Source organism: Scyliorhinus canicula, chromosome 21 (genome assembly GCF_902713615.1).
Source record: "Scyliorhinus canicula chromosome 21, sScyCan1.1, whole genome shotgun sequence".
Taxonomy (NCBI): domain Eukaryota; kingdom Metazoa; phylum Chordata; class Chondrichthyes; order Carcharhiniformes; family Scyliorhinidae; genus Scyliorhinus; species Scyliorhinus canicula.
In genome coordinates, this window is record NC_052166.1 from 45,494,247 (window position 1) to 45,521,895 (window position 27,649).

Here is a 27,649-nt window from a genome sequence, read left to right on the forward strand (position 1 = left end):
TTGGCGGCTTAAGATTTTTTTCCACTGTTCTATTATTTTCACGTTGCATGTTGGTTTCAACATTTTTTGTGTGATTGCCTCATTGTAGGTGTTATTATGAAACAGAGCCATATGCCTCGATAAAGCTCCCAACGTATCATTCATGTAGAAAATTATGTCAGCTCAATAGTTACCAGCAGAAAGTAACAGCAATGAGCAATCCGTTTTTAGAGCAAAAATAACCCAAACTCACATCAGCTTTTATGCTCTACAAGGAAGCCCAGAAAAACATTGAAAGAATTCTGCTGGAACAGGACAGAGGCTGGGAGTTCTGCAGCGAGTGACTCACCTGCTGACTTCTTAAAGCCTCTCTGCTGCCTACGGTGAAAGCCAGCAGACCCCAGTCCTGGGATGTACCCCGGCTCGCAATGCCTCGCTAGATTCAACGCAATCTCGTGAGACGTTGCAAAGGGGATACCACCGGGTTGGGGGGGGGGGGGGGGAGGCACATGGGATCCTCCCATGCTGTGTTTGGGCTGGGGTGGAGGGGGGTTGGAGATTTCATTTTGGGGCCTTGGAGAACAGGACGCCATTTACAAATGACATCCCGATCTCTCGTTACAACAGGGAGTTCAGCGAGTCTAGCTCCCCATTCTAAAAAAAACGGGGCTATATGTGGCCTCAGCCGTGCGTTCCCCGCTCAGGCCTCTTATTGAAAGCGAGTAGCGTAGAATAGCCATGTGCTTCTCAGCTGTGCGAGTGCCGGGAAACACGCTGCTGAACGCACTCGCTCGAGGACATTGTTTCCTTTTGGAAAGATCGGGCTCATAATCTTTCACTTAATCAACACTGCAAAAGCAGATTATTGGATTTTTCTCACATTGCAGTTTGTGGGAGCTTGCTGGACAGATTGGCTGCCACATTTCCAAAGTACAACTGTGGCTACACTTCAAAAGTACATCGTTGGCTGCAAAGTGCTTTGAGATGTTCAGTGGCCAGGAAAGGTGCTTTTTACATGCACCTGATGTTAGTTTATCCCCAGCTGCATCCTGAAAGGTGCATAATTTTCTTTTGATAATCGATCTGTTGGAATAATACATGTATTTCATGTTGCATTTAGTTTCACAGCTTTACTCATTGCTCGTTTGGGCTTTCCTCTTGACTGCCTTTTTTCAAGCGTTTGATTTTGGGATGTTCCGTTTTTCACCTGAAGAAGGAGCCGTGCTCCGAAAGCTCGTGTTTGAAACAAACCTGTTGGACTTTAACCTGGTGTTGTAAGACTTCTTACCGTTTTTCCCAGTGGATCCTAATCATTCTCCCCATAATCTGCAACAAAAGTTTTCAAGGCTGGGAGAAGGTAACAGCTGCATTTAGACCATACAATTCCTATAGTGCAGAATGAGGCCATTTGGCCCATTAAGTCTGCACTGACCCTCTGAAAGAGCACCGTACCTAGGACGTTGACCACCATCCCCGTAACCCACCCCTGTAACCCCACCCATACTGCGAACCTCTGGACACTATGGGGCATTATGGATCATCAAATCCACCTAACCTGCACATCTTTGGACTGTGGGAGAAAACCGGAGCACCTGGATGAAACCCTTGCATACACGGGGCTAAAGGGCTATCTCCACACAGTCACCCAAGGCCGGAATTGAACCTGAGTCCCTGGCACTGTGAGGCAGCAGTGCGAACCACTGTGCCACCGGGCACTAATTTTAAGCCATTGAACTGAACTGGTGTATCATTATGTTCTCACTCAAAGCAAATGTTAATTTAGGGAGTTCCATCTTCTAATTATCATGGGGACAACTTCCTTGAAGAATCCATGAGTCAATTTGAATCTGCTCTCACTAAGGTGTGTTGCTGCGTTCTGAGCCTCCCAAGGCCAATCTAACAATGCTTTCTAAGTCAGTAAAATACTTCTGTATTGTGCAACACCTTAGATTGATATCAGCTACTGTGATGCTATTTTCTTATGAAGGGTAAGATATTTTGTATTCGCAGTAAAGTAGGGAAATTTGCCATATCTTGATTTATGTTTTTAATGGAGCAAGGGAGATCACCGTGATCTTACACAATCCAGGGCAGCACGGTAGCATTGTGAATAGCACAATTGCTTCACAGCTCCAGGGTCCCAGGTTCGATTCCGGCTTGGGTCACTATCTGTGCGGAGTCTGCACATCCTCCCCATGTGTGCGTGGGTTTCCTCCGGGTACTCCGGTTTCCTCCCACAGTCCAAAGATGTGCAGGTTAGGTGGATTGGCCATGATAAATTGCCCTTAGTGTCCAAAATTGCCCTTGGTGTTGGGTGGGGATACTGGGTTATGGGGATAGGGTGGAGGTGTTAACCTTGGGTGGGATGCTCTTTCCAAGAGCCGGTGCAGACTCGATGGGCCGAATGGCCTCCTTCTGCACTGTAGATTCTATGAAAATTTACAGCTGCGTTGCAAAAAACTCAGATTTAGCATTAAACATCCAACTCTTAGTGCGCTCTCATTCATGCGAAACGAGGTGGGTGAATTGAGGGAGAGGCTGAAAACGAGAACCTCACCAGGCCAAACAGTTTGCGATGCAACCGGCCCACTCCCTTAGGCGAAATCGGGACCTCACCGTAGAGTGGCGAGAAACCAATTATCACCACCTAAGCCCTATTTCCATACAATTAACAGGAGCCACTCCATATCCAACGGTCTCCCTTGATTCATCAGCCTCCCCAGCAAGTGGTCACGCTGGCGCCGATTGTTACTCCTTTTTAAAAACGTGAACCTGACGGATGTGCTTCTGTGGAAAGCCAAGGAGGTGAGTAACCATCTTATCTCACAGGCAAAGAGCTCAGGGACGCTGGGCGTGCCATCCCAGTGCTTGGCAGGGGGTGGAGAACCCTGGCTAGGGGTGGGGGACCCCCGCAAGGGTGGGCTGCCACGGGATGGGAGGGAGGTGTGGGGGCAAGGGGGGAGCAACCACACGGGGCACCACCAATCAAACCCCTGGATTGTGTGTATCCATTCCAGGAGCAATCCTTGCCCCTGCCCGTCTGCCCCACCGACCACCCATTATCCCCACTAACTGCCGAGGCTTCTGGCCGTGCGGCTGAAGGCTATTGCTAATAGGGAATTGCAATCGTGGTTAAGTGAGCACTTCGTACAACCAAAGTGGATTCCCGTGGGTAGACGGGCCATGTAGCATGTGGGAGTCATTGCCTAGCATCCCAAACAGACCGTGAAGCCTGGACACGGTGCCTGAAAACGGTAGAAGGCAACACCACACAGGCAATAACCAACATCTGGACACCCAGGGGATGGGACACAACTCCAGGAACATGTCCACGGCCCGAAGATGGATGCGTGCCACTAGTGGTGCTACTGCTAGGCCAGACAGCCAGACGGCATCAACCGATCCTCGAGGCGGCGGCCCCACATGCCGGGCCCCACCCCCAGGACCCAGACACCCATTGGTCAGGGAGGGACCCAGAAGGGGAGTCCCACAATGGCAGGGCGCACAACCGTCGCTGGTCATTTGAACAGATGACAGATAGCACATGCCGCTGGAGGCTCCACCTCAACAAGGAGATGGTGCTGCACCTGTGCCATATCCTAGCAGACTTGATACCACATGCAGAAGGAGGACACCCGCTCCCTGTGGCCAAGGTCACCGCAGTCCTGAACCTGTATGCCTCAGGCGCCTTCTAGGGCTTGAGCAGGGACCTGTATGGCATCTCGCAGCCCACAAGTGCAACAAACTGGTCACGGAAGCCCTGTTTGCCCGGGCGGCAAACTACATCAACTCTGATATGGACCAAGCCCAACAAGATTCCTGGGCAGCAGGTTTCTCCACTACCGCCGAGATGCCACACATCCAGAGGGTAGTAGATGGCATGCATGTCGCCCTGCGCTCACCGGGCCATCTGGGAGACCCCTACGATAACAGAACGGAGTTCTACTCCCTGAACATCCAGCTTGTGTGCAACCACCACATGAAGATCATACACTGCTTCCCGGGGAGTGTCCACGACAGCTATGTCCTGGCCTCTTTGAGGACCACTCCAGGATGGGTAGCTGGCTCTTGGGAGTTAAGGAGCACCCATGAGGACCTGGCTAATGATGGCAGTACAGAGGCTGGAGAACAAAGCAGAGACTCGATACAACGAGGCCCATGCAGCTACCCGGCATGTGATTGAGGTGCAATTGGAACCGCATAAAGATGCGGTTCCGATGCCTTGACCGCTCCTGTGGTGCACTCCCGTACACCCCCCGGAAAGTCGTCCGCTTTGTGGTGGTCTGCATCACATCACTCCAAGGTGCTGGGACTGTGTCAGCGCCATCAGCGGCTCACTGTCGAGGGCAGGAGGGTGATGGGAATCCCCAGAGAGCTGAGTGCCGGTGCTCCTCAATCAATGCTATAGTCTGACCCCTGCCTGCCTACTGAGTGCTCACTCACACCCATCACCTGCACCCAATGTGCCTGGGTGGGGGGGAGAGAATCCTGAAGAGATGGACTAAGGGTTTGGAGGTCTGCCCGCATGGCGGAAGAAAGTGACAGGCGTCATACTGGTTGTGGTCAAAGGTGTTTCATGTGTTATACAGTTCCCTACTCCCCGATGGTGCCATGCACCCCCCCCCCCCCAACCCCCAACCCCCTACCCCGTTGCCCTCAGAGATCCTCGATATGCTTGATCGCAAATGCATATCTAAATACTTAAATGTTATGAGTGTCTCTGCCTCCACCACCCTTTCAGGCAGTGAGTTCCAAACTCCCACCACCTGCTGGGTAAAAAGGTTTACCTCGCATCCCCTCTAATACTCCTGCCTTAAGTTAAATCTACGTTCCCTGGTCATTGATCCCTCCACCAAAGGGAAAAGTTTCTTCCTGTCTACGCCCCTCATAATTTCATACATCTCAATCATGTCCCCCCTCTGTCCCCTCAGCTCCAAGGAAAACAATTCCAGCCTATCCAATTTCTCTTCATAACTAAAACTCTCCAGCCCAGTCACCATCTCGGTAATCTCCTCAGCACCCTTTCTAGCGCTATTACATCCCTCTCAATGTGGATTCCGGAAATACACACAAACCTCTAGCTGTGGCCTAACCAGCGTTGTATACAGTTCCAGCATAATCTCCCTGTTCTTAAACTCTATGCCTTGGCTAATAAAGGCAAATATACCATATGCCTTCTTAACCACTGTATCCACCTGCTCTGCTACTTTAAGGGACCTGTGTACATGCACACCAAGGTCCTTCTGGTCCTTCCCAGGGTTCTGCCTTTTATTGTGTATTTGCTTGCCTTGTTTGTCCTGCTGAAGTGGATCACCTTACACTTATCTGGATCGAATTCCATTTGCCACTGGTCAGCCTACCTGACCAGCCACTCTATATCCTCCTGTAATCTAAGGCTATCCTCATTATTTACCGCCCCATCAATTTTCAGACCATCCACAAACTGATCAACCCTCCTACATTCATATCTACATCATTTATATAAATCACAAACAGCAAGGACCCCAATACTGATCCCTGTGGTACCCCACAGGACGCAGGTTTCCAATCAGAAAAACACCCCTCGATCATCACCCTCTGCTCCCTGCCACTCAGCCAATTCTGGATCCAATTTGCAAAATTTCCTTGGAACCCATGGGCTTTTACCTTTGATATGTGTCCCACATGGAGCCTGATCAAAAGCTTTGATGAAGTCCAAGTAGACTAGGTCAAATGCATTTCCATCATCTACACACCTGGTCAATGCTTTGAAAAATTCAATCAAGTTGGTCAGACTTGTTGCTATATTTATCTGGTTATAAATATAGCAGTCAATATGGTCGCCTTCCTTAATCCTAATTACGTTTGCTCTAGAGTCGCCAGGTATCTTTCGATACCGCCACAAGGTTCAAACCCGAATACTGATCAAGGAACCAATGCACCAGTTAGTTAATTCAAAGTTAGTACTATTTATTTACACACACAGTAATATCTACTCATGCACAGATACCATAAACTAAACTATCTCTAACGCTAACGCCTATACTTAACTTCAGGTGCCCACTCAGTCAGAGGAACAATGGCCATTGTTCAAAGAGGTGACAGGAAAACAGCTAAGGTCGTCCATCTGATAGCAAGCGTTGACCTTGGACTTACTTGCTTCTGGTGCAGCTGGTGGACGGGTCTCTCCACTTCGAGAGCCGAGTCCAAGAGAACGATTCTCTCTCGGGGGCTTCTTCTTATACCCGAAGGGGTTTCGCGTGCTTTTGGGCGGGCCTTGAACTTGGCCCCAATTAATTGGTCCTTATCTTTATCACTCGTATTGATCTTGACCAATAAAGGGGTGGGTGCCCTGATGGCTGGGCGTGTCCTAGGTGGCCGTTGGCCTTGCTTTGTTTGTGTCTTTCTGGCGCCGGGATGTCTGCAATAGTATCGGTTACTTGAATGTCATTACTTTGTTCCCGGAGATGGGCCACCAATATGTTAATTGACCTACAGTTTCAGTCTCATCTGGGAGTTGCCTTCTCAATACGCATACAGGCTCTGTGCCTGCTTGCTTTCCTAACATTGTCCATATTTCCCGACAGTCATTGCGATCATCCAATTTGTATTCTGGAAGTGGCCATTCCAGATGGCTACAGACTTGACCTCCCTTTAACAAAACCATGCTGACTGTTCTCAATTAATATTTGCCTCTCCAAATGCAGATTAATTCTGTCTCTCAAGAGTTGCTTCCCCACTACTGAGATTAGTGTCTTGGTTTATCCTTTCCTCCCTTCTGGCATAGTGGTACCACATTGGCAATCCTCCAGCACCTCTCTTGTGGCCAGAGAGGAATTGAAAATTATTGCCAGTGTCCCTGCTATTTCCTCCCTCACCTCACTCAGCAGCCTGGGACACATTTCATCTGGCCCTGGAAATTTGCTGCTTTTATGCCTGCCAGACCACTCAGAACTTCTTCTCTATGTTCATCTCTTTAATTTTATTACAGCCCTTCTCCCTAATTTCTATACCCACACTGTCTCTCTCATGAGTGAACACTGACACAAGGTATTCATTTCGAACCCTACTACCTCCTCTGGCTCCACACACAAATTACCACTGTGGTCCTTAATGGGCCCTACTCTTTCCCTAGTTATCCTTTTATCTTTAATGTACTTGTAAAACAACTTCGGATTTTCTTTTATTTTACCCCTGCCTGTATCCTTTCATGTCCCCTTTTTGCTTTCCTAATTTCCTTTTTAAGTTCCGTCTTGCACATTCTATATGCCTCTCGGGTTTCTGCTGTTTTGAGCCCTCGATATCGACCATAAGCCTCCCTTTCTCTCCTGATCCTATGCTGGATATTCCTCAATATCCATGGTACACTGGATTTGTTGGCCCCACCCTTTTTCTTGATTGGAACATATTGGCCCTATACTCTCCTATATCCCTCTTGAATGTCTCGTACTGTTCTGTTTTACCTTAAAGTGTCTGCTCCCTGTCCACTCTGGCCAAATCAGACCTGATCTTATTAAAATCGTTCTTCTCCCAGTTTAGAACTTTGATCTCAGGCCCATCCTTATCCTTTTCCATATCAATCTTGAATCTAACAGAGTTATGATCGCTGTCTGCAAAATGCTCCCCCACTGATACTTCAGCCACTTGCCCACCTTCAACCATTTATCCAAAGTTCATAGACAAGTCATGATAATGTCACTTCATAAAAATCTCAAAAGTTTTATGAGTGCTGGTCCTCAAACAGTAAACCTTAACTGGTAGAGTCAAAAAGAATGGGCGGGATTCTTCTGCCGCGTCCAGTCGGCTACCGGAGAATCCCACCCACAGTCAATGGAGTTCTTCATTCTACGTGGCCCGCCCATTCTTGTGGATCAATGAAAATTGTCTTCAAAGGAGTCCATTGGGTTTCTGCACATGGCCAAACTTGCATCTCTGCAGTAATGGAACAGCTCTCTCCAGAAAGGTCTGAAAGAGGCAAATATCACACTAGAGGTACAACCCGTGTGAGACACTGCTTTGTATATTTAACATATTGAGAAAATAGCCAATGCAGCAGTGCAAGTGGTAACAGACGCTTTGCTTAGCAACTACTGAAAACCCGATGGAGATTTTATGGCTTAACGCTATCGCCCTCCACAAGCCCCATAGGAACACAGACTAATTCTTTCGCAGGTCGATGATTTTGCGTTGTTCTGTTTCAAGAAAGTTTTAAAAGAAACAATTACTTACATCACCTTTAACAAAAAATATCTACTTTGTACAATCTTGAATTCTCCCAAGCTTACTTGCCTCCTGAGGAACCAAAAAATATGTACAACTTCAAGGAGAAAATTCAGAGTCTAAAAGGTGTAGATCTGTCATTATAGTCACAGATCGCAAGATCCGTGGAAGTGCTCCTGGGCCCCAACAGGATTGGAATTCCACAATCTCAATCTCTTTCGGTCAGAGATTTCTCCAATTTCTATTAGTGATCAATAGTTTTGAGGGGAATGCATGTCATATGCCTACTATTTGGTGGACCGCATGAGGGAAGTGTTTTCACCTTTCTTGAGGCTCACTCAATTGGATTTGTCCTAGTTTCTGCCCAGCAGTTAATTTTAAAAACACCTAACTTAGAACGACCATTACCGTTCATTACTTTTTTTTCCTCTTCCAATTGGTCACTGTTGCCATTGACAATTTATCAATTTATTGTTGCAGTGCCAAAAGAATTTTCAATTCATTTTGCTAATTTGGTGAATAGCTGCATGGGCGACACACAAGTTTTTAAGGAACTGGCCATTCGCCAACAAAATCTGTCACATTCCAGTAAGGAACTTTAAGGAATTATTAGGATTGGGAATTGTACCAAAGATTACAGAAAAGGAACACATCTATTTTTACAAAACGTTACAAGCTGGTATACCTGACATCAGTCGATGGTAAAATATTAGCTTATTTAGGATTTACGTCACAGAAACAGGCCATGCAATCCACCAATCCCTGCTGGCAGCTATGCTCGAGTCGAGGTTTCTTCCGTCTTTCCTCATCTAAATCTACAATTGTAAACATCCTTCCCCTTCAAATGCTCATCTAGCTTCCCCTTAGATGCAACTATACTATCCGTTTCAACATCTCCCTATGTTCATGAGTTCCACATTCTTTACACACATAATAAGAAGCACTTTCTTCCGAATGCCTTACTCAAATGTTTTTCTATCGGAAAGCCTCTAGTTATGTTCATCCTCACAAGTGGAAAGCTCTAGAGATCTTCCGGCTCCCGGTTCCACTGATTGCACCCCCCTCCCCCCCGTGGGTTTCCAGGCAATCTGGGGTGGATTCAGTGGGAGATCCCATTGACAGGCAGGCGGCCTCCTGCCGCTGAGAAACACACCACGGGGAGGCCAAAGAATCCTGCCCATTCTCATAATTTTAAAGACCTCCATTATGTCTTGAAGCTAACTAGCAATTTGTTCTGCCACTTGGCCCCTGACTTTACATTCTCTAGCCTTGTCCTTCAGTCTTTAACCTTATCAAACTTAATTTTTCGACAAGATACCCAGCCTGTCAATTCTTTCCTGATATGTATATCCACACATCATGTAAATCTTCTTTGCATCCATCCGAGTACCTCTGTATCCTTTTTATAATATGACCTTAGCTACATGCAATACTCCAAATGTAGTCAAACCAAGCTTCGATGCAGGCTCAACATAACATCTCAACTTTCAATTCTATCCCTCCAAAAATAAAGCCGACAGCTTAGTTTTTTTTATGGCCTTGCTAACCTGTGGTACATTGGTACTCTGAGGTCACTTTGTTTCCTGACCCCACCTAGACTTGCACCGTCCAAATAATAAGTGATCTCTCCATTCTTCCTACCAAAATGTATTACCTTATATTCATGTGTTGCACTTCATTTGCCCATTCTGCAAGTTTATTAATGTCCTCCTCTAGATCACGCGGTAACTGTTCAGACAGACATGGAGAAATTCTCCGAGGGGCATGAGTCTTTGAGACACTTTTCCTCAAACGGCAGTAGAAGCAGAGTCTTTGAATATTTCTAAGGCAGCGGTAAATTCTTGATATACAAGGGAGTTGAAAGTTCTCAGGAGTAGATGGGAATGTGGAATGGAGGTTACCATCATATCAGCCATTGCCATTAAATAAGAATATGGCTGATCTCATTTATAGATTCTTTTCGAGGGGCAGAGTGGCCTACTCCTAATTTGTATGCAATTCATTGCAGAACTCCTCAGTGTTGGCCATCGGCCCTAATTTAGTGCTACCCACAAATTTGTAAATTGTATGTTTAATTCCAAAGTCCAAGTTGGTACTATAAATTGTCATCCAGCACCTTGTGGAACCTCACTTCCCACTTTTAGTCACCTTTCAGTCCTACTCTGCATTCTGTCTTGAAGCCAACCAGCAAACTATTCTGCCACTTGTCCCGACTTTACATTCTCTGGCCTTATTCTTTAGTCTACTATGGGGTGCCTTATCATTTTAAAAATCCAGATAAATCACCATTACCATTGCTACTATGCTACCTCCTTAAAGAAAATCAATAAGGTTGGTTTCCCTTTGAAATCCACGATGACTATTCTGTCATTGTTATATTTCTCATTTCTAAGTGTTGTTCATTCCCTTTTTTAATAAGGATTCCATTATTTGTCCTGTTAAGCTGACTGGTTTATAATTATCAGGATATGTTCTGTCCCTTCTTAAATACAAGAATTACAGTAGCTAGCCACCAGTCCTCTGGCACTACACGTTTTACTAATGAAGTATTAAATAGGAGTAGTAATGCCTCTGCTATCTCTTCCCCAGATTATTTTAACATACATAGATGGAATTCATCTGGGCCAGGGGTTTTGCCCTCTTTTGAGTTTGATTAGTCTATTCAATATATTCCCTTTTTTATCTTAAGAGCTCTGATCTCATCAGTCAATGTTGATGAGGGCCTTTTTAGATATTAGACATAACACTGCAATCAGTTTAAAAACTCTAGTTCCATTATTTACTGGAGGTTAAAATCTTCAGTTGTGACTGAGAGAGACAAGCTGTCAATTATAAAAAGACACCCAAGGACACAATCTGCCTTTGGGGAAGGTTGTAATAACAATGTGGGACAGGCTAGCATTTGCTCTGCCTCCAGGATGTCTGCTGATAACGATAGGGAGGAGTGAAAGAGAACATCCATACCTCGAGAGGAGCCATTAAACAGCAGCGATCATCGCGGGGATTGATCGCCACACATCGGCATCGAACCATCAATATAAATAATTGCACGGCAAGATAAACGTGCCTTTGCACTGGTTGGATAGTTTGATTAAGCATGCAAACCTTTGATGTGATTGGCTAATTATTCTTATATGCTATGTATGATGTAACCTTAAGCAATAGCCACGACTGGACACTGAAAACACGTAATAAACAATTGGTATATGCTAATTTCTTGCAACCAAATCTCAAAGTATATCTGCTTGCACCATTCTTAAATCTGTGTTCTCTGGCGTCCCAACTTGAAATGCCACTAGTCCCTGCTTTGTAATAAAGGCCTAGTTTTTAACTCCAAGACTCTTTGTCTGGTTTCTCGTGAGTGGGAAAGCAAAGTACACTAAATCGCTGTACTTTTCACCGCAACAAACACCATGACTATTTGTTTAATTTCCCCAGTAAATATCAAAGTGGAATTATTTAATATTTCTGCCACATCTTCCTGTCTATCCTTCATGGTCCTAGTCGCAACAGTTTTCCTTTCTAAAATTGATATGCCTGTGAAATATTTGTTTTAAGTTCACTGATAATTTCACAGTTCCTCTTTCCCAAATGTTTTCTGACTTCACTCCTATTCTCGCTCATCATGCATGCACCCCTGTGTGCCCCTCTCTAACTCTCCATTGTTCTCTTTTATCTATTCATCTGTAGAGTCCCGCTAATGGTTACTTTGAGGTTTCCTTTTAGTGGAATATATTTTTGATGCACTTTGTTGAACACCGGTTTAAATGTTGTCCTTCATTGTTTTGAGACCAGGCTGGAGAAGAGCATCATGAAGCATCAAGATAAATTAAGCCATTAGGGGAAATCAGTATGGCTTTATGGGGAGGAGAAGATATTACATTTGGCAAATCTGAAGTCACATCTAGTCCCTCTGAATAGCAGAGTTCACAGGTGGTTTGAATTCATTTTGGGACTTTCCATTGCTGATGAAAGACTATAGAAAACATTGACTGCACTGGGAGTCATGTAATATTTCACAATACCTACAGAGATTAACATAGTATAATTGCTGGTAGCACCATGGCTCAGTTGGCAGCAAGCAGAAGGCAAACTCCAGGATAATGGAAACCTACATTGTCAGAGATGCTATTCTTCAGATGAGATGGTAAATTCAGGACTTCAAAGTAATTCTGTGTGTGTGGAGCACATTGGGACATCCGGAGTTGTAATAAACGTAAGCTTGTCTTCCCCCCCCCCCCCCCCCACCCCAAAACTAATTAAATAGTAAATCGAGCGAATATACATCACTTGGATTCGGAACCTTCGAGAATATTTGCAGGCAAAAATAATTGCCAACTTAAATGAATTATGTGGCATGACTAATGGATAGGTTTACTCTCCCACCGTGACATATACATTTAATCTGCTTCAACAATTGATCATAATTAATTATTAATATGTACATCATATTTGTTAAGTTAAATAATATAAACCCCCAAATAAAACAGATGATGGCAGAGTCGCAGAATCTGTTGGCATATCAACAACAAGATAATGAAATCAGATGCGTGCCACAATAAAAACAAAACCTGTGTCACCCAATAGTAATTTTACATGAACTGTAACTGAGCACTGCAGGTTGCAGAGGAAATGAAAAAAAGGTACAAAACAGGTCAGTAGTTACATTTCGTTGCTGCAAACAAAGTTGTATGTATATCTGCAAGTGTGGATTTTCATACTAATCTGATAGGATTTGCTTTGGACTAATCAACATGTTGATATTTGATTTGTACTGCAATTGCCAGTTATCAATGGACTACCAATTTGCTCATTATTTAATTGGCAGAGTGACCTTATGTGTGCAGTGTAATATCTAATAAATGGTGACTGTACAGAAGAGAAACATTTTCATTGTATAAACAATTCAAGTTGCTGCGCTAACCAAATAGCCACTCAATGGCTAAGACAACAACAATGTCAAATTTAATGCAAACCGAACTTTTGACACTCTAATTTAGACCCGATATTGACTGATCTTTTCACCCAGCCGGACTTGCACAGTCATAACCAGATACTTGCAGAATAAAGGGTTTTGTAGAAACGAGACAAAGCTACTGTTATACATACAAACAGGGAATATTTCCTGGTAAATTTAAATAACACACAACTTATTGTGGATGTTAAAGAAATCGTGGAGACCAACTTTATTTGTAAAAATTGAACCGGTCTCCAGTATACACATTTCACTTATTTCAATGTACAGACACCTGCTAGAGCTTTAATGTACATCCACATGAAGGAGGTAGAAAAAGGGGTCAGATTTTTCAGGATGTGTCCATTACGTGAACAACTTCCTCCACAACATTGAGTTCCAGCGGAGTAACCTTTTCCGTTAGGAATCCCGTTATCCCCCTCCTGTACTTGTAGTTGCCTTGCCTGGTGAGACAAAAACGATGGAAAATACTGTGACAACCTACAGCAGAGAAACAAAAACTTTCCCGGTAATGGGACCTTTCTTCCCTAAGTCATCCTCTCGTTGGCATAACAGTATGTGTGAATTTTTGTTAAATTTTTGTTAAGTTAAAGTATGTAGTGCACAATTGGTTTCACAATATGGATGTGCACAATTGGTTTCAGTTGCCTCAATTTTCTCCCTGTACAAAATTATTTGCTGAAAACAATACCATGGTTTGCCAGTCTTAAAAATAACCTATTGGTGGAACCTAGAACTTTGAGGCATAGTTTAAAAATAAAGACGTCCCCCTTTTAAGACAGAGATGAGGAGAAATTGTTTCTCAGAGGGTCATTATGGTGTGGAATTCTCTTCCCCAGAAGGTAGTGCAGGCTGTATCTTTAAATTTATTCAAGGCCTAGTTAGATAGATTTTTGCTAGACATGGGAGCCAAGTGTTCAGGAATGTGGAGCTGAGTTCACAACCAGGTGGTGAATGGTGGAGCAGGCTCGAAGGGCTGAATGGCCTACCCCTGCTCCAAAGTCCTATGTTCCTGTGCTGGTATATGTCAACAGAACCAGGGATGAGGGTTTTCAGTCAAGTGGAGAGACTGCAGAAGCTGGGAGCATTCTCCTGATGTTCAGAGATTTAACAGCAGTGCGAAAACCTCCACGAGGTTTTAATTGAGTACATGGAGGTGAACACTTTCCACTGGCAGGATTGGTAACAAGACACATATTTTAAGGTAACTGGCAAAAGAACTAGCAGTGGGTTGTGAGCAGCAAGTTTTTCCATAAACAGCGAATTCTGATGATTTGGAAGGCACTGCCTGAAAGGGTGGTGGAAGCAGATTCAATGGCAGCATTCGAAAGGAAAATAAGCAGGGGAATGGGACTAACTGGATAACGCTTTCAAAGATCTGGCAAAGGCATCATCAGCTGAATGGCCTTCCTCTCTGTGGTGTGATTTTATGTGCAGCCAGAGATCAAACAATATAGATTTAATGTTTCTTGGTCTGAGGTTGATTTGCTGAGAGGAGATTGGATTAGTGGGCTACGTAATAAACTGGTGTCTTATACAAGGCTTTCTCGAGTGACAAATCTGGCAGATAAATGGGAAGGGCAGATACTAGCAGCTCTTTGACATTTCAGAAATGGGTTTTGTAAATTGAATATATCTTCTAAATGAAAGAAATTTCACTGAAAATTGAGTAGAGTGAATAAATGTTTGCATGATGCACAGAGGATTGAAAGTATTTTGTTGATACAAAAATATTACACTGACATAAAATGGAACACTTCTTCCTGTATTAATCACCAATGTAAACTCAACCAAAAAAAAAATTCACATGTGCCACATTGATGAGTCAGTGGTTCTTGTGAGAAAAGAAAGATTCCAGAACAAATCTGTTATCTGTACTGCGGCAGATGATCTCAGCTAGTGTAACAGTGTGGTTATTACAAGTGGGAAAAAGTCATCCAGGTTCCTCTCCTAATAAGTTTTCAGTACATCAGTTGAAAAATATATGTGAATAAGATTGACTGCGATGTTTGCCATGGTCAAAACAAATCATTGCCTTCACAAAAAACCTCCATTTAAAATAACCACTCTGACAAAGTACCAGGGACCATTGCTGATTATAGGATTGTATCACAGCATGAATCAACACCCATAGGAGAGAAGGAGTGCGGAAGAAGACAGAGAGAAAATATTGTCAGAAAAAGAAACTAAATATATATGAAGTTAATGAGCTAGTGTCCTACAGCAGCACAATTAGTGACAACCTTTGTTATCATTTAATTACACTTTCTGTTCTAGTCCAGATACAATAAAATCTGTTCATTAAAAAGTAAAAGCAAGACACTATGGATGCTGAAAATCTGAAATAAAAATAGAAAATGCTAGGGGAACTCAGCAAGTTTGGCAGCATATGTGGAGAGAGAAACAGAGTTAACGTTTTGTGCCTGTGTGACTCTTCTTCAAAGCTGATTTAGAAAGTAATTAGTTTTTCCATGCTCAAAAATTCAAAATCTTAATTCTGAGATACATCTCTGAACCAATTAATTACTGCAAACATGATTTTCATTTTTCATTCATTTCATTTTCATATGATGTTTCCGAAGACTCATTGGTTGATCTGTTGCATATCTATTGGCTACAGTACTTACAAGTTATTGCCAAACACAAGGCATCATAAAATCAGAATGTGTTTATTCACTTTCCAAGCTAAGTGTTGACATCTGTTCTCCCTCCTCATTGACCAAAAGCTTCAGTTTACAGGATGGATATGGTCCTGTGGGCGTCAGGTATCTAGCAATATCTCACACAAGTGACTATTATTTAGGTTCCAATACGGAATGCAAGAACATTGTTTTAAAGTTTGAATGGATGACGTGCAGAGTGGAGGAGGTCCAGAGAGCATAACAGCTAAGACTGATTTTCCTTAACCTATGTCCGCAAATGCCAAAATCAGGTGTAGAAATTCTGGTCAATTTTCTCTTCTGCAACCCAGCCCAATTACAGTATTTTTGTGGCCATTCAGACTTTGATTAGCTAAGTCAGCACAGGCTAGGCCAGCATGGTGGCGCAGCTGCCTCACGGCACCGAGGACCCAGGTTCGATCCCCCGCCTCGGGTCACTCTCCATGTGGAGATTGCACATTCTCCCAGTGCCTGCATGGGTCTCACCCCCACAACCCAAAGATGTGGAGGCTAGGAGTATTGGCCATGCTAAATTGCCCCTTAATTGGAAAAATAAATAATTGGGTACCCTAAATTTATTTTTAAAAAGTCAGCACAGGCTAGGGACTAAATCTGAAAATGTATTCGGACACAAAGTCACTGACCTGAAACGTTAGCCATTTCTCTTTCCATAGATGCTGCCTGGCCTACTGAGTATTTCCAGCATGTGCAATATTTTACGTTTGTATAAAATCTGAAACCTTCTTAACCTGTATGGTCCCGGCTCGCTGGGTTGTCTTTCAAGCTCTCCAACTCTTCTTCTGGCTGACGTAGAGCAACAGCTCTAATTTTACATTTAGGCGATTAACCCAGATAATTGCACCAGAAGTAAAGTGCATCGCTGTGATTCTTCCTTCATATTTAACTGTCCCGGCTTGAGACAATTCACACCTCTTTAACTTGTGATTATCACTCTCTCCAGTTTCTCCGTCTGGACCTGTAGACTTAATTACTTGCAAAGACTCGCATTCAAAGTATCCTATTGCATCTTTGACTTTGTCTATATATATGTTTCTGGAACCCACCTCTTCATTCACCCGAGGAAGGAGCAGCGCTCCGAAAGCTAGAGATTCGAAACAAATCTGTTGGATTTAATCCTGGTGTTGTAAGACTTCTTACTGTGCTGTGCTCACCCCAGTCCAACGCCAGCATCGCTACATCATTCATATTTATGAATCAGGCATGGAGATGTTATATGTTCCATGATCTGTTCAGGTACAGTGTGCTAACCGATTGCGCCACTAGGGCATACTCATGATCTGTTATGAATTACCACAATCACACACTGGAGAGTTTCAAATTTTCCATTTGTGCATCAAGTATCAAACCTGTAATCGTTCAGGTTGAATTTTTACATTACAATGTCTTCCTCCTCTTTTCCCACTTAAATGAGACAGAGTGTTTTATATGAAAGTGTTTATATTTACCTTGAGGAATCTGACCATTAGATGTTTTACAAATGGTAATAGTATTTCTACAATTTTCCCACTTAACAAAATTATCTACATTTAATACAGTCAATTCAGTGAGATTTCATCCTCTTTTGTAAGTCTGCTTCTTGTTAAGCCTCGACAAAGGCACACTTGGACATTTTATGTTTAGAAGACTGCGTAGATAGCCTTCTGTCAATTATTGTCTCGGTCCTTCCTACCACATTTCACACCTGCGCCCATTCTGACACCACTTCCCCACAAGAAAGATTCCCAGTCGTCCAAAAAACACCCAGAAATCATTATACAAAGAAACTAGAGGTCTAACCCATGTCCATCACCTAGCATTGCATCATTGCTATACAATTTTAGATTGTAGAATTTCCAAGGAGTAAAAGAAGTATAGTGCAAAAGAAAATTAAAAGTTGCTTACCGTACACCTTTTTTATTGGCGATATCAAAAGGTCTTAAGTAGTCCAACTTATTCTTCATTATCACACACAAATCGATGTTACTTCCTGACCCAAGATCACTGAATATACCCGCAGCAATGGCATCTCGTACAAGTTGCTTAGCTTCTTCTTCCTATTAGGAAAGTTTTATAGATATGTCTTGTCAAATTGAGTGAATGAAGAGAGAAATTTAAAATAATTTGGAAATTGTTAAATATTAAAACATCTATGCACACATATGTGTTGGATTATAATTTAAGGATAAACTGATTTGTCTTTAGTTTCGAAGACCTAATTTCAGACAGTATTATTAGGAAAACAAAAAGGTAAGGATTTATATTTGTATTGGTAAACGTTATAAATAAGGCACAGTTTTAATTGGGTTTAATTTAATGTTTCTGTGCCTGGAAGGATAAATCTATGCTGGACGTGGTGTTGGTATATATGGGAGAAAGTTTAAGTTCCAACAGTGATTCTATTGTGCTTAGAGGGGCAATGCATAAGGGCAAATAAACCAATAGTGGCTACTTAGCAACTGGGGCCTTGCAAGGTAGAGAAGCTTTTAATTTTTAGTTAGCAAATTTGATTGCAGTTGGAGAAAGGCAGTGATAGAGATGGCAAATCTCACAGGTCTGCTAGAAGCAACTGGTTTAGAAGGCAAGAGGGAATGTCTCTCTCTGCCTTGCTAGAAGAAATGTCATACTATGGAGTAATGCTGAAGAAAACAGATGCTGGAAATCCAAGTCCAGCTAGTTAAGGGTACTAGAGAAATAAAGAAAAGTTTCCAAGAAGTCTGGAGTTTACAGAACAGAGGAAACTGGGAACCACAACAGATTACTGCTCAGTAAAGTCACAGAGTCGAAAAGACATTGGATTGAGAGAGTCCAGAAAGATATCTGCGATAATGGTAAGGTTTGAGAGAAATTACTAGTTTGGGAGACATTATTTGAAATAATTATAGAAATCAATGGCTGGACCTCGGAGCTCATGTAAAAGCCTTTAAGACCAAGGAAACCTGAAGGGACTGGTGTAAAATGGGAAAGTGAAACCTTGATGGAAGTAACGGAGAGAAAGTAGAATTTAAAAGATTTGAAAGTGAATTTGAAATCACTCGTGTGGATGCCGGAGTTCAGTGAGACAAGGTGGCTGGCGGTATAAGAATCATTTGGAGGGGATTTTGAGGAGAAACCACAGACATTCACTGGGGCTCAGATAGGAGTGTGTCTAACCACAGTCATTTTGTGTACTTAAAAGGGACTTTTGTGTGTTCATGAGACCATGGTAATCTAAGATGTACTTTGTAATCGGTGTTTATCTTAAACTCAGTGTGCAATTGTTAAGCTAAGGGGGGAGTAAAGGAATATCGTACCATAATCCAATTGAATCTTATGACTTTGATCCTCTATGTTTCATTACAGTGAAAGTTACGGTCTTTTGAGGGCTCTTCCCGATCAGTTATAACATCAACTGGGGGTTGGACTGAAGGATAATTTGAGGTTCTTTGTAAAATGTAACTGGAGTTTTCCTGTTAGCTATTATTCCAAGACTTGCCATTTCATATCCTTAGTGCAACATTTTACTCCATATCACAATTAAACAGCAATAGCTCCCTCTATTGGGAGAACTACAGAAATGAGTTGACATGCATAACTTGCTTTCTTATTGCAATTATTTTACATTAAGTACTGACATTTTGCCTATTATTTTTCACCAACATAGCATATGCAGGACTGCATGTGTGTGTTGAGAAAACTGCACTATCTTAATTACTTTTTTGCCAATGAAGTGAATCTGCTCACTGTAGATTTAACACTGTTAACATCAGTGCAACCTACTAAATGTTTTGCGACGGCATGTCTGGAAGTCAAAGTAGGAAGTTAAAAGAAAAAAAAAGGTATAGAAATTAAATTGAGCTCATTAACTTCTTGTTTGCACAAATTACTGGATAACTCTCAATACTGTCTCGTACAAAAAGTCACAAGTCACATTCAAACGTATTTCTGCCTTTGTATTGACCAAAAAAAGACTGGATAGCACACATGAACTAATAGTGCATGGCTTTGTATTCTGCAGAAAGACCACTGAAAAGGTAATGCAGCTACTGCGTGCACACAATGCTCAAGTGAATCGGAGGAGAATCCGAAAAACTATCTCAACACCAATCAAGCTGATTCCCCCTGCATCACATGCATTATCTTGTGACCTGCACAATACATGTGGTACTTATTAGAAGCATTCATACTCTAATTCTTTTATCATTTGAGAGATTTGTTCAGGGGCACACAATACTTTAAATGATTGAACCTCACGATTTTGCAGATGTTGCCTTTTTTCTTTGTATTACAGATCTTTTTCCAAACCGAATTTTAAAAAAGCATTCAGCTAACCAATAAGGATACTAGCACATACATTTACTTTAGATTGAATTTCATGTACATTTTGAGTGAGTCCGTTAGGGGATGTTAAACTCTAAACCATCAGTATTGATATTTGCTGCAAACATGAGCCACTGGCAATTAGCAGAATCTGCATTTTAGAAATCAAAACTGTACAAGGCATCCATTAAACCAAATTGTAAGGACAGGTTTTGAATTTTGGATTGCTTTCTTTAGAAAGAGACAACTTCACGGTGACTGTGAGGGAAATCGATAAAACTAAAAGTAGGAAATAAAAGAAAAGGAATTTATTAATCATGTGAGCATTATACCACATACCAGCTCAATAATCAAGGCTGCTTACTTCCACTTCAATATCATCACTGACATACACTTCTACTTGCTAACATTACTGTTGAAATCCTCTTATTTTGTTGCTGCACGGTTTTATCTCTTCAACACTCCCATTGTCTTTTTTTTTAAATAATTTTTATTGAAATTTTTACAAAATATAAACAACTCAACTCTATTAACAAGACAACCGCGGTAACACCCCAAGAATAATTCCCACCCAACTTCAACAGCAACTACAAACAAAAGAAAAACAAAAGAACACCCAACAACAAAAGGGAAAGAGATAGCACCCACCACATCCCACAGACCCATGTACACAGTTCTCGCCCCCCCGATCCAAACCCCCCCCTCCCTCCCCCCCTGGGTTGCTGCTGCTGCCGGTCTATTTCCCTACCGTTCCGCCAGGAAGTCCAGGAAAGGCTGCCACCGCCTAAACAACCCTTGTACTGATCCCCTCAGGGCGAATTTCACCTTCTCCAATTTGATGAACCCCGCCATATCATTGATCCAGGCCTCCACGCTTGGGGGTCTCGCATCCTTCCACTGAAGAAGAATCCTCCGCCGGGCTACTAGGGACGCAAAGGCCAGAACACCGGCCTCTTTCTCCTCCTAGACTCCCGGCTCCACTGCAACCCCAAACATTGCGAGTCCCCAGCCTGGCTTGACCCTGGATCCCACCACCCTCGACACCGTCCTTGCTACCCACTTCCAAAACTCCCCCAGCGCTGGGCACGCCCAAAACATACGGGCGTGGTTCGCTGGGCTCCCAGAGCACCTAGCACACCAGTCCTCGCCCCCAAAAAACCTACTCATCCTCGTCCCAGTCATGTGGGCCCTATGCAGCACCTTGAACTGTATGAGGCTAAGCCTCGCACAGGAAGAGGAGGAATTCACTCTCTCCAGGGCATCCGCCCACGTCCCCTCCTCAATCTCCTGACCCAGCTCCTCTTCCCATTTACCCTTCAGTTCCTCCATCGAGGCCTCATCTACCTCCTGCATTACCCGGTATATGTCCAAAATCCTCCCTCCTCCAACCCACACCCCCGAGAGCAACCGATCCCGCAGCCCTCGTGGGGGCAGCAAGGGGAACCCCTCCACCTGCTGCCTGGCAAACGCCCTCGCCTGCATGTACCTAAACATGTTCCCCGGGGGGAGCCCAAACTTCCCCTCTAACTCCCCCAAGCTCGCGAACCTCCCCTCCACAAACAGGTCCCTCAACCTCCTAACCCCTGCCCTGTGCCAGTCCAGAAATCCGCCATCAATGCTCCCTGGGACGAACCGATGGTTCCCCCGTAACACTCCCATTGTCAACCTCCCATTTCCATTCTGACAAAATTCCAGCACGTGGAGAACTTTACAGCTTGCATTTTTTTATTTAAACCTTTCATGGGGTATTAAATCACTGGCTTTGAAAGCAGACCAAGCGGGCCAGCATCACAGTTCAATTCCCGTAACAGCCTCCCCGAACAGGCGCCGGAATGTGGCGACTAGGGGCTTTTCACAGTAACTTCATTCGAAGCCTACTCGTGACAATAAGCGATTTTCACTTTCACTTTCATTGGTTAGGCGAGCAATTGCTGCTCATTCTTAATTGCCTTTGATGTGGTGGCGGTGATCCATCCTCTTTAACTGCTGCAGTCCATGTGACATTGTACACCCACAATGCTGTTAGGGAGGGATTCCAAAATTTTGGTCCAGCGACAGCGAAGGAACGGTGATATGGTTTTAAGTCAGGATAGTGTGTGGCTTGCAGGGGAACTTGCTGTTGATGCTCTGATGCACTGCCAACCTGGCTCTTCTAGCTGATAAGAAATTGTGGTTAGGAAGATGCCGTCAAAAGAGCCTGGTTGAGCTCCTGTAACGCACCTCGTAATTTGTATACATTGCTGCCACTGTGCATTAGTGATGGAGGGAAGAGAGTGTTTAAAATGTTGGAAAGAGTGACGATCAAGTGGACTGCTTTGTCTTGGATAGCCATCATGTGGAGATGCCGGCGTTGGACTGGGGTGAGCACAGTAAGAAGTCTTACAACGCCAGGTTAAAGTCCAACAGGTTTGTTTCAAACACTAGCTTTCTCCAGCCCTATAGGTCAGATACAATCTTCTAGTCTTGAAATTTTGGTCTACTGCCTATGTTTATCCTTCAACTACTCCATAAGAGATTGTAATCTTCAGCCATTCCACCACTGGAGGGCCCATAACAGAGTGTCAACAATTAAGATCGCTTCAATACTCAGTCCAGGAACAAGTAGGAACAATTCAGGTTTCCAATTACAGAAGGCTGTGCAAAATAAATTCTTATTAAGTGCATATTGAGACCAAATAAAAATATATCATGGTGGTGCACTATTTTAAACACAATGTTAACTGCTTAAGTGCACAATTATTGTTGATGGCCCCTGATATCAATCAATTATTCAGAAATATGGGCTGGATTCTCCGTCGGTGGGATGCTCCTTTTGCCAGCAGCCCGGGGGTATTCCGACGGCGTGGGGCTGCTCCACAATGGGAAACCTCATTGACTGGCCGGCGTAATGGAGCATCCCTCCGTGAGGTGAAATAGAAATGTGGCGTGGCGGAGAATCCTAATTTATTCTGATGAACCTGGAAAAAAAATATCTGGTTCAATAAGGATTTTTAAAAAGTCTTGAAAATTCCAGTGCAGCCTTGCTCGTAAAGCTAGAAAATGTAAAGTAGATCTCCTCTGACATTGCTCATGGGTACTTTAAGGCTTGAAGCATGTTTTTCCAGAGAAGTTGCCTCCACTGAGCTGATGCCGCCAGTTTGTTTTTCCGCATACTCGCAGCTGTCTCTTACAGGCTTCATTTATCCATCAGGACAACAAAAGGCACTAAAGGTTGCGGGTTTGAGGGTTGGAAGGTTGAGGCTGGGCTGGTTCTGTTGGTACCGCTCTGTGCATCTTCTAACACAAACATTTGAGGATTGAGGAGGTTTTGCCAGAATTATGGATTGTGTGTTCGTCTCACTGGCACTCAGCATACAGGGGACAAATGAAAAGATCTCCATCTCCTTGGACAAGCTGCCCTGGGATGCCTCCGAGACTGTATTACTCCTTTCTTTTCGATCTGTTCTCTTCATTCACTACCGTTAGTACTCGCCCTCTGGAGGTTGGAGTGAGGATAACTGTAGCAAAATTCCCCCCCAGAATTCTTAAATGTTTTGAAGTCTATTTTAAGGAAATGTACATTTGTCATTGGGTGGGGAGAGGAAATGTCACCACAGCTGAAAGGAAGTTGATTTCTCTCCCTCTCCCCCTCCCCAACCCCCAACAATCTTAATTGGTTTTGTGCCATTTTAGGATTAACTGGATCAAGCAGCAAAGTTACAGGCTTACTAAAATCACATACACCACAGCTGCATATAAACAAGATTTTTAATAGAGACGGATGTGCTTTTGGAATCGACTGGTGTGGAAAAATAATGGCATAATTTTTTTTTTTTAAATCTTTTGCACGGGCAGCCATGATGCAGCTACATGAACTATTTTAGATGCCCATTTTCATTCCCGTCTGAAAGTCAATTCTAAATGGAAATCTTCAGCTGCAATTTCTTCAGATTTTTTCTAAAATGTTTTAACGACCAGTGAAATCCAATTTCTAAATCGAAAGCAAATTCCTTCAGCTTTCAGCACAGAGATCAAACATACTTGAACAACTTTCAAGATCAACTGCACACACTGGCAATTACAGTTATTAACATCACTAACTTAATACACAATGAAAACACACAATTGCTTACAATAACTTACTTTCAGTATCTCATCCCCGAGAGTTTAAGTGTTTTACCTTAAAGGAGCCTGCACAGAATGATGCTCTACAACACAAGTCATCTGTGACAAGCAGCCTTTACAGCACTATCTGTTCACCTCCATCAGACCATCACAGAATGTGTCCCTGGGCTCTTATGTGCAGCTCGATTTACTGCCAGATGACAAATGAGCAGCACTTGCGGAAAGTGTGAAAAGGTCTACACCAGACATGTAACGGTCACCCCAGCTGTATCACAGTGCACAGCAAGCTTAAGCAACACCAAAAGTCATTAAATTGACCACTAATAGCCACTTTCAGAATGTACCAAAGGATTTAACACTGTGAAATAAATAAAAATCTCAGCATGTACTGCAAATCAACAACTGTGTTTGATAAAATATTTATAACATTGCCAATCTGCTGCATTTAATACAAGGAGGCACTCTAAGCATTGTCAGTTTAGAAAGTGATTTATATATTGCTGCAGTACGGAACCTCATGTAGGTTCTGTTCCTGGTCATACGATCTGAGATTATACAAATTAATTTCTGACAGCTATATATTGCATCTGTGCTCATTATCTGAGGAACTGCACACCAACAGGAATTGGAGCTTATCGAGGGAAGAGTCTAGACCTTAAAATAGCCCATTGTTGTCAAGAATTCCTAACTTGGAAGCAACAAATTTGTGTGCACAAATAACAACCAATTTGAAGCATCTGGAATTTGAAGCAGCCATCACCAAGTGATGAATTTTATCATATGTTTTGAAGACAACCTCTTCATATGAAAACATATTGTTTGAATGTTAGGTGTTTGAATCTTAGAAACATCGTCGTTGGAAGAAAGAACAACGTAGAATAACATTTCTACTGCTACATATACTTCATTCTTATCAGGATTTTTTGTCTTCCAAGGTAAACATCTTTGATAGCCCTAAGCTAGCTACTAGAAATGTTTCCATTTAAAACAAATAAAAATCTAACAATAATTTGAACTCATTTTAAAAATTAAAACTATAAGGAAAAGACTTGCATTTCTATAGCAGCATTTGTCTCAAGATGCTTTACAACCAATGAAGTACTTTGAACTGTGGTCCCTGTTGCAATGTAAGAAATGCACCAGCTAATTTGTGCACAGTATGTTCCTGCAAACAGCGTGATAATGACCAGATAATCTTTTTGTGATGCTGACTGAGGGACAAATATTGGCCAAGTTATCGGGGATGACTCCCTGCTCTTCTTTGAAATTGTGCCATGGGATATTTTACACCAGAGAGGAGATTTGAGCCTCAATTTAACGTTGCATCCAAGAGAGACACTTCCAACAATGCAGCACTCCCTCAATACTGCATGCGCTCGGCAGCTTTGATTTTTTGTGCTCAAGAGACTGGAATAAATTTTTTACATGATTTTTGCACTCAATTTAATCTACAAAAGCTTTTATATTTAATTTGCATTTAATCTACAAAATCATCGGGCATTATTTGTGTTCAACTCTTAATTAGTTTAAACTGTAGGATCAAAAGTAGAAAATCCTCAATTGTTTATACAAACTATAGTTAATGGAAAGTTATATTTTTACAATGGAGTAACAATTTACATTTTTATGCAAATTAAAAGGTACATGTGGGTTAAAAGATCCAAACCATGGGAGTATAGAACTTTATCTCCAATCTTTGATAGTGCTTTGTTAGTCTATAGCATTGTCAAACTCGGGGGCGTGACCCGCGGGTGGGTCGCAGGCGGGTGTCGGGAGTGTCACGGAGCTGTCCGCTGTGGCGCTCCCGATCGCACAAATCTGCGTGCAACAGCCGGCTGATAATAACGGCGGTTGCAAGCGGACTTCAAAATGGCCACGAACATGCAAAGAAATTGCGGCTGCACTGCGCATGCGCGCTGATGATCGGGCACGAATGCACAGTGTGGCGTTTTTTTTTAAAAAGGGTCACAGCTTTTTGTTTTACAAGTTCAGGGGGGTTTAATTCATTTATTTTATTCATTTTTTTTTACAAGTTCGGGTGGGTTTTATTTGATAAAATTTTACAGGAAAAAAATGCAGAACTTTGGACAGATGGAGACTCCATACTTTCCGACACCGGAAGGCTTCACCTTCAACCAACAGGTTCCATTGGAGGAGCGTGTACGAGGGCCAAAGGGGCCCAAAACCATTTCCTCCATTTTTGTCAGCAGCAAACAAGGTAAGAGAAAATGGTGGATCGCGCAGGTCGGCCGGCGTGAGCCGCGAAAGTCGGCCGGCATGGGTCGCGAAGGTCGGCCGGCGTGGGTCCCGAAGGTTGGCCGGTTGGTAAAAATGGGTCCCTGGAAAAACAGTTTGAACACTGGTCTGTAGCTATTTAATAAAAACTAATTTAAATGAAAACTAATCTCAAGAGCTCAATATTCTGCTCATAATCCCAATATTATGTTTTACGATTGGCAATCCTGCAACAATTTTACTTTTGACTAAGAACATTGAATTTTAGTTCATTGCAAAAGTTGTTTTCAGTATTTATAGGCTTGTGAACTTAAACTTTTATTGTTATTCTTATGTATTGAAGTAGTAAAACTAAGGAGTTCTTTAATCACGACATGTGTATAAACTGGTAAAACAATTCCTATTACTTCCTCCTCCTGACGATTTTGTAGCGCCTACGATGATTAAAAATGTTAGATATCTATTTTAGCAATGTTTTTCAACTGCCATTTATCCTTATATTAAAAAACAAGATTTATATACAAGGTCGGGAATGTTTAAAATTTAGTATTCCTTGGTTTCTTACTTGAAATTTTTAAGCAAATGATTTTCATTGTTACTTTTAGTTATTATGAACAAAAATCAAATATTATGATTGTGAATTCAAACACAATGACTTTTCCCCATTGATCTCATTGTTCTTACATTAAGTATGTTACTTTTAATGGAAATTTAACATCTGCCACCCCTAGGGGTGTTAGGGCAGATAGGTTTGATCAGTAATTCCAAATTCATTGGCAGTATATCTTTCAAATAACACTGACTTGGTTACAAACATTATCGACAGAAATTTAGCATGATTAATTCACAAAGTCACCACTAACATCCACCAAGAATAGAAATAATGCAGATAGCAATGTGTCAATATTTAGACATAAATTCTTTACATCTCAAGACAAAGCGACTTGAAAATAAACTAAAATATACATAATGCATTCTGTAATCTGGCTCCATGTTGCATAATTCAATAAAATATGGGTCTGGTAAGTACTCCTATGGGAAACAACAATTAATATATTCTGAAGTCTTTACGAAATGGCAATTTTGTTTCCTCCAGGTTATGCAGTGTAATTGTCCAAACAGTCAGAACAGAGTAGAGCTACTGAAATAATGACACAATAGTAAAAGCCTCAAGACTTTAAAAAAAACTGCTTTGTCAGAG

General features: G+C 42.5%; 1 protein-coding gene across 1 annotated transcript in view; it reads right to left on the reverse strand.

Annotated features, from left to right (window-relative positions):
* Positions 1–13,331: 13,331 nt before the first annotated feature.
* LOC119955546 (proteasome subunit beta type-7-like) overlaps positions 13,332–27,649 on the reverse strand; it is a 70,047-nt gene continuing 55,729 nt past the window's right edge. Inside the window, exons 5-6 of the mRNA XM_038781822.1 lie at positions 17,716–17,867; positions 13,332–13,596 (exon numbers count right to left, since the gene is read on the reverse strand). Of these exons, the coding sequence (XP_038637750.1) occupies positions 13,485–13,596; positions 17,716–17,867 (264 nt within the window). The 3' untranslated portion in view covers positions 13,332–13,484. The remainder of the gene's footprint in view (positions 13,597–17,715; positions 17,868–27,649) is intronic.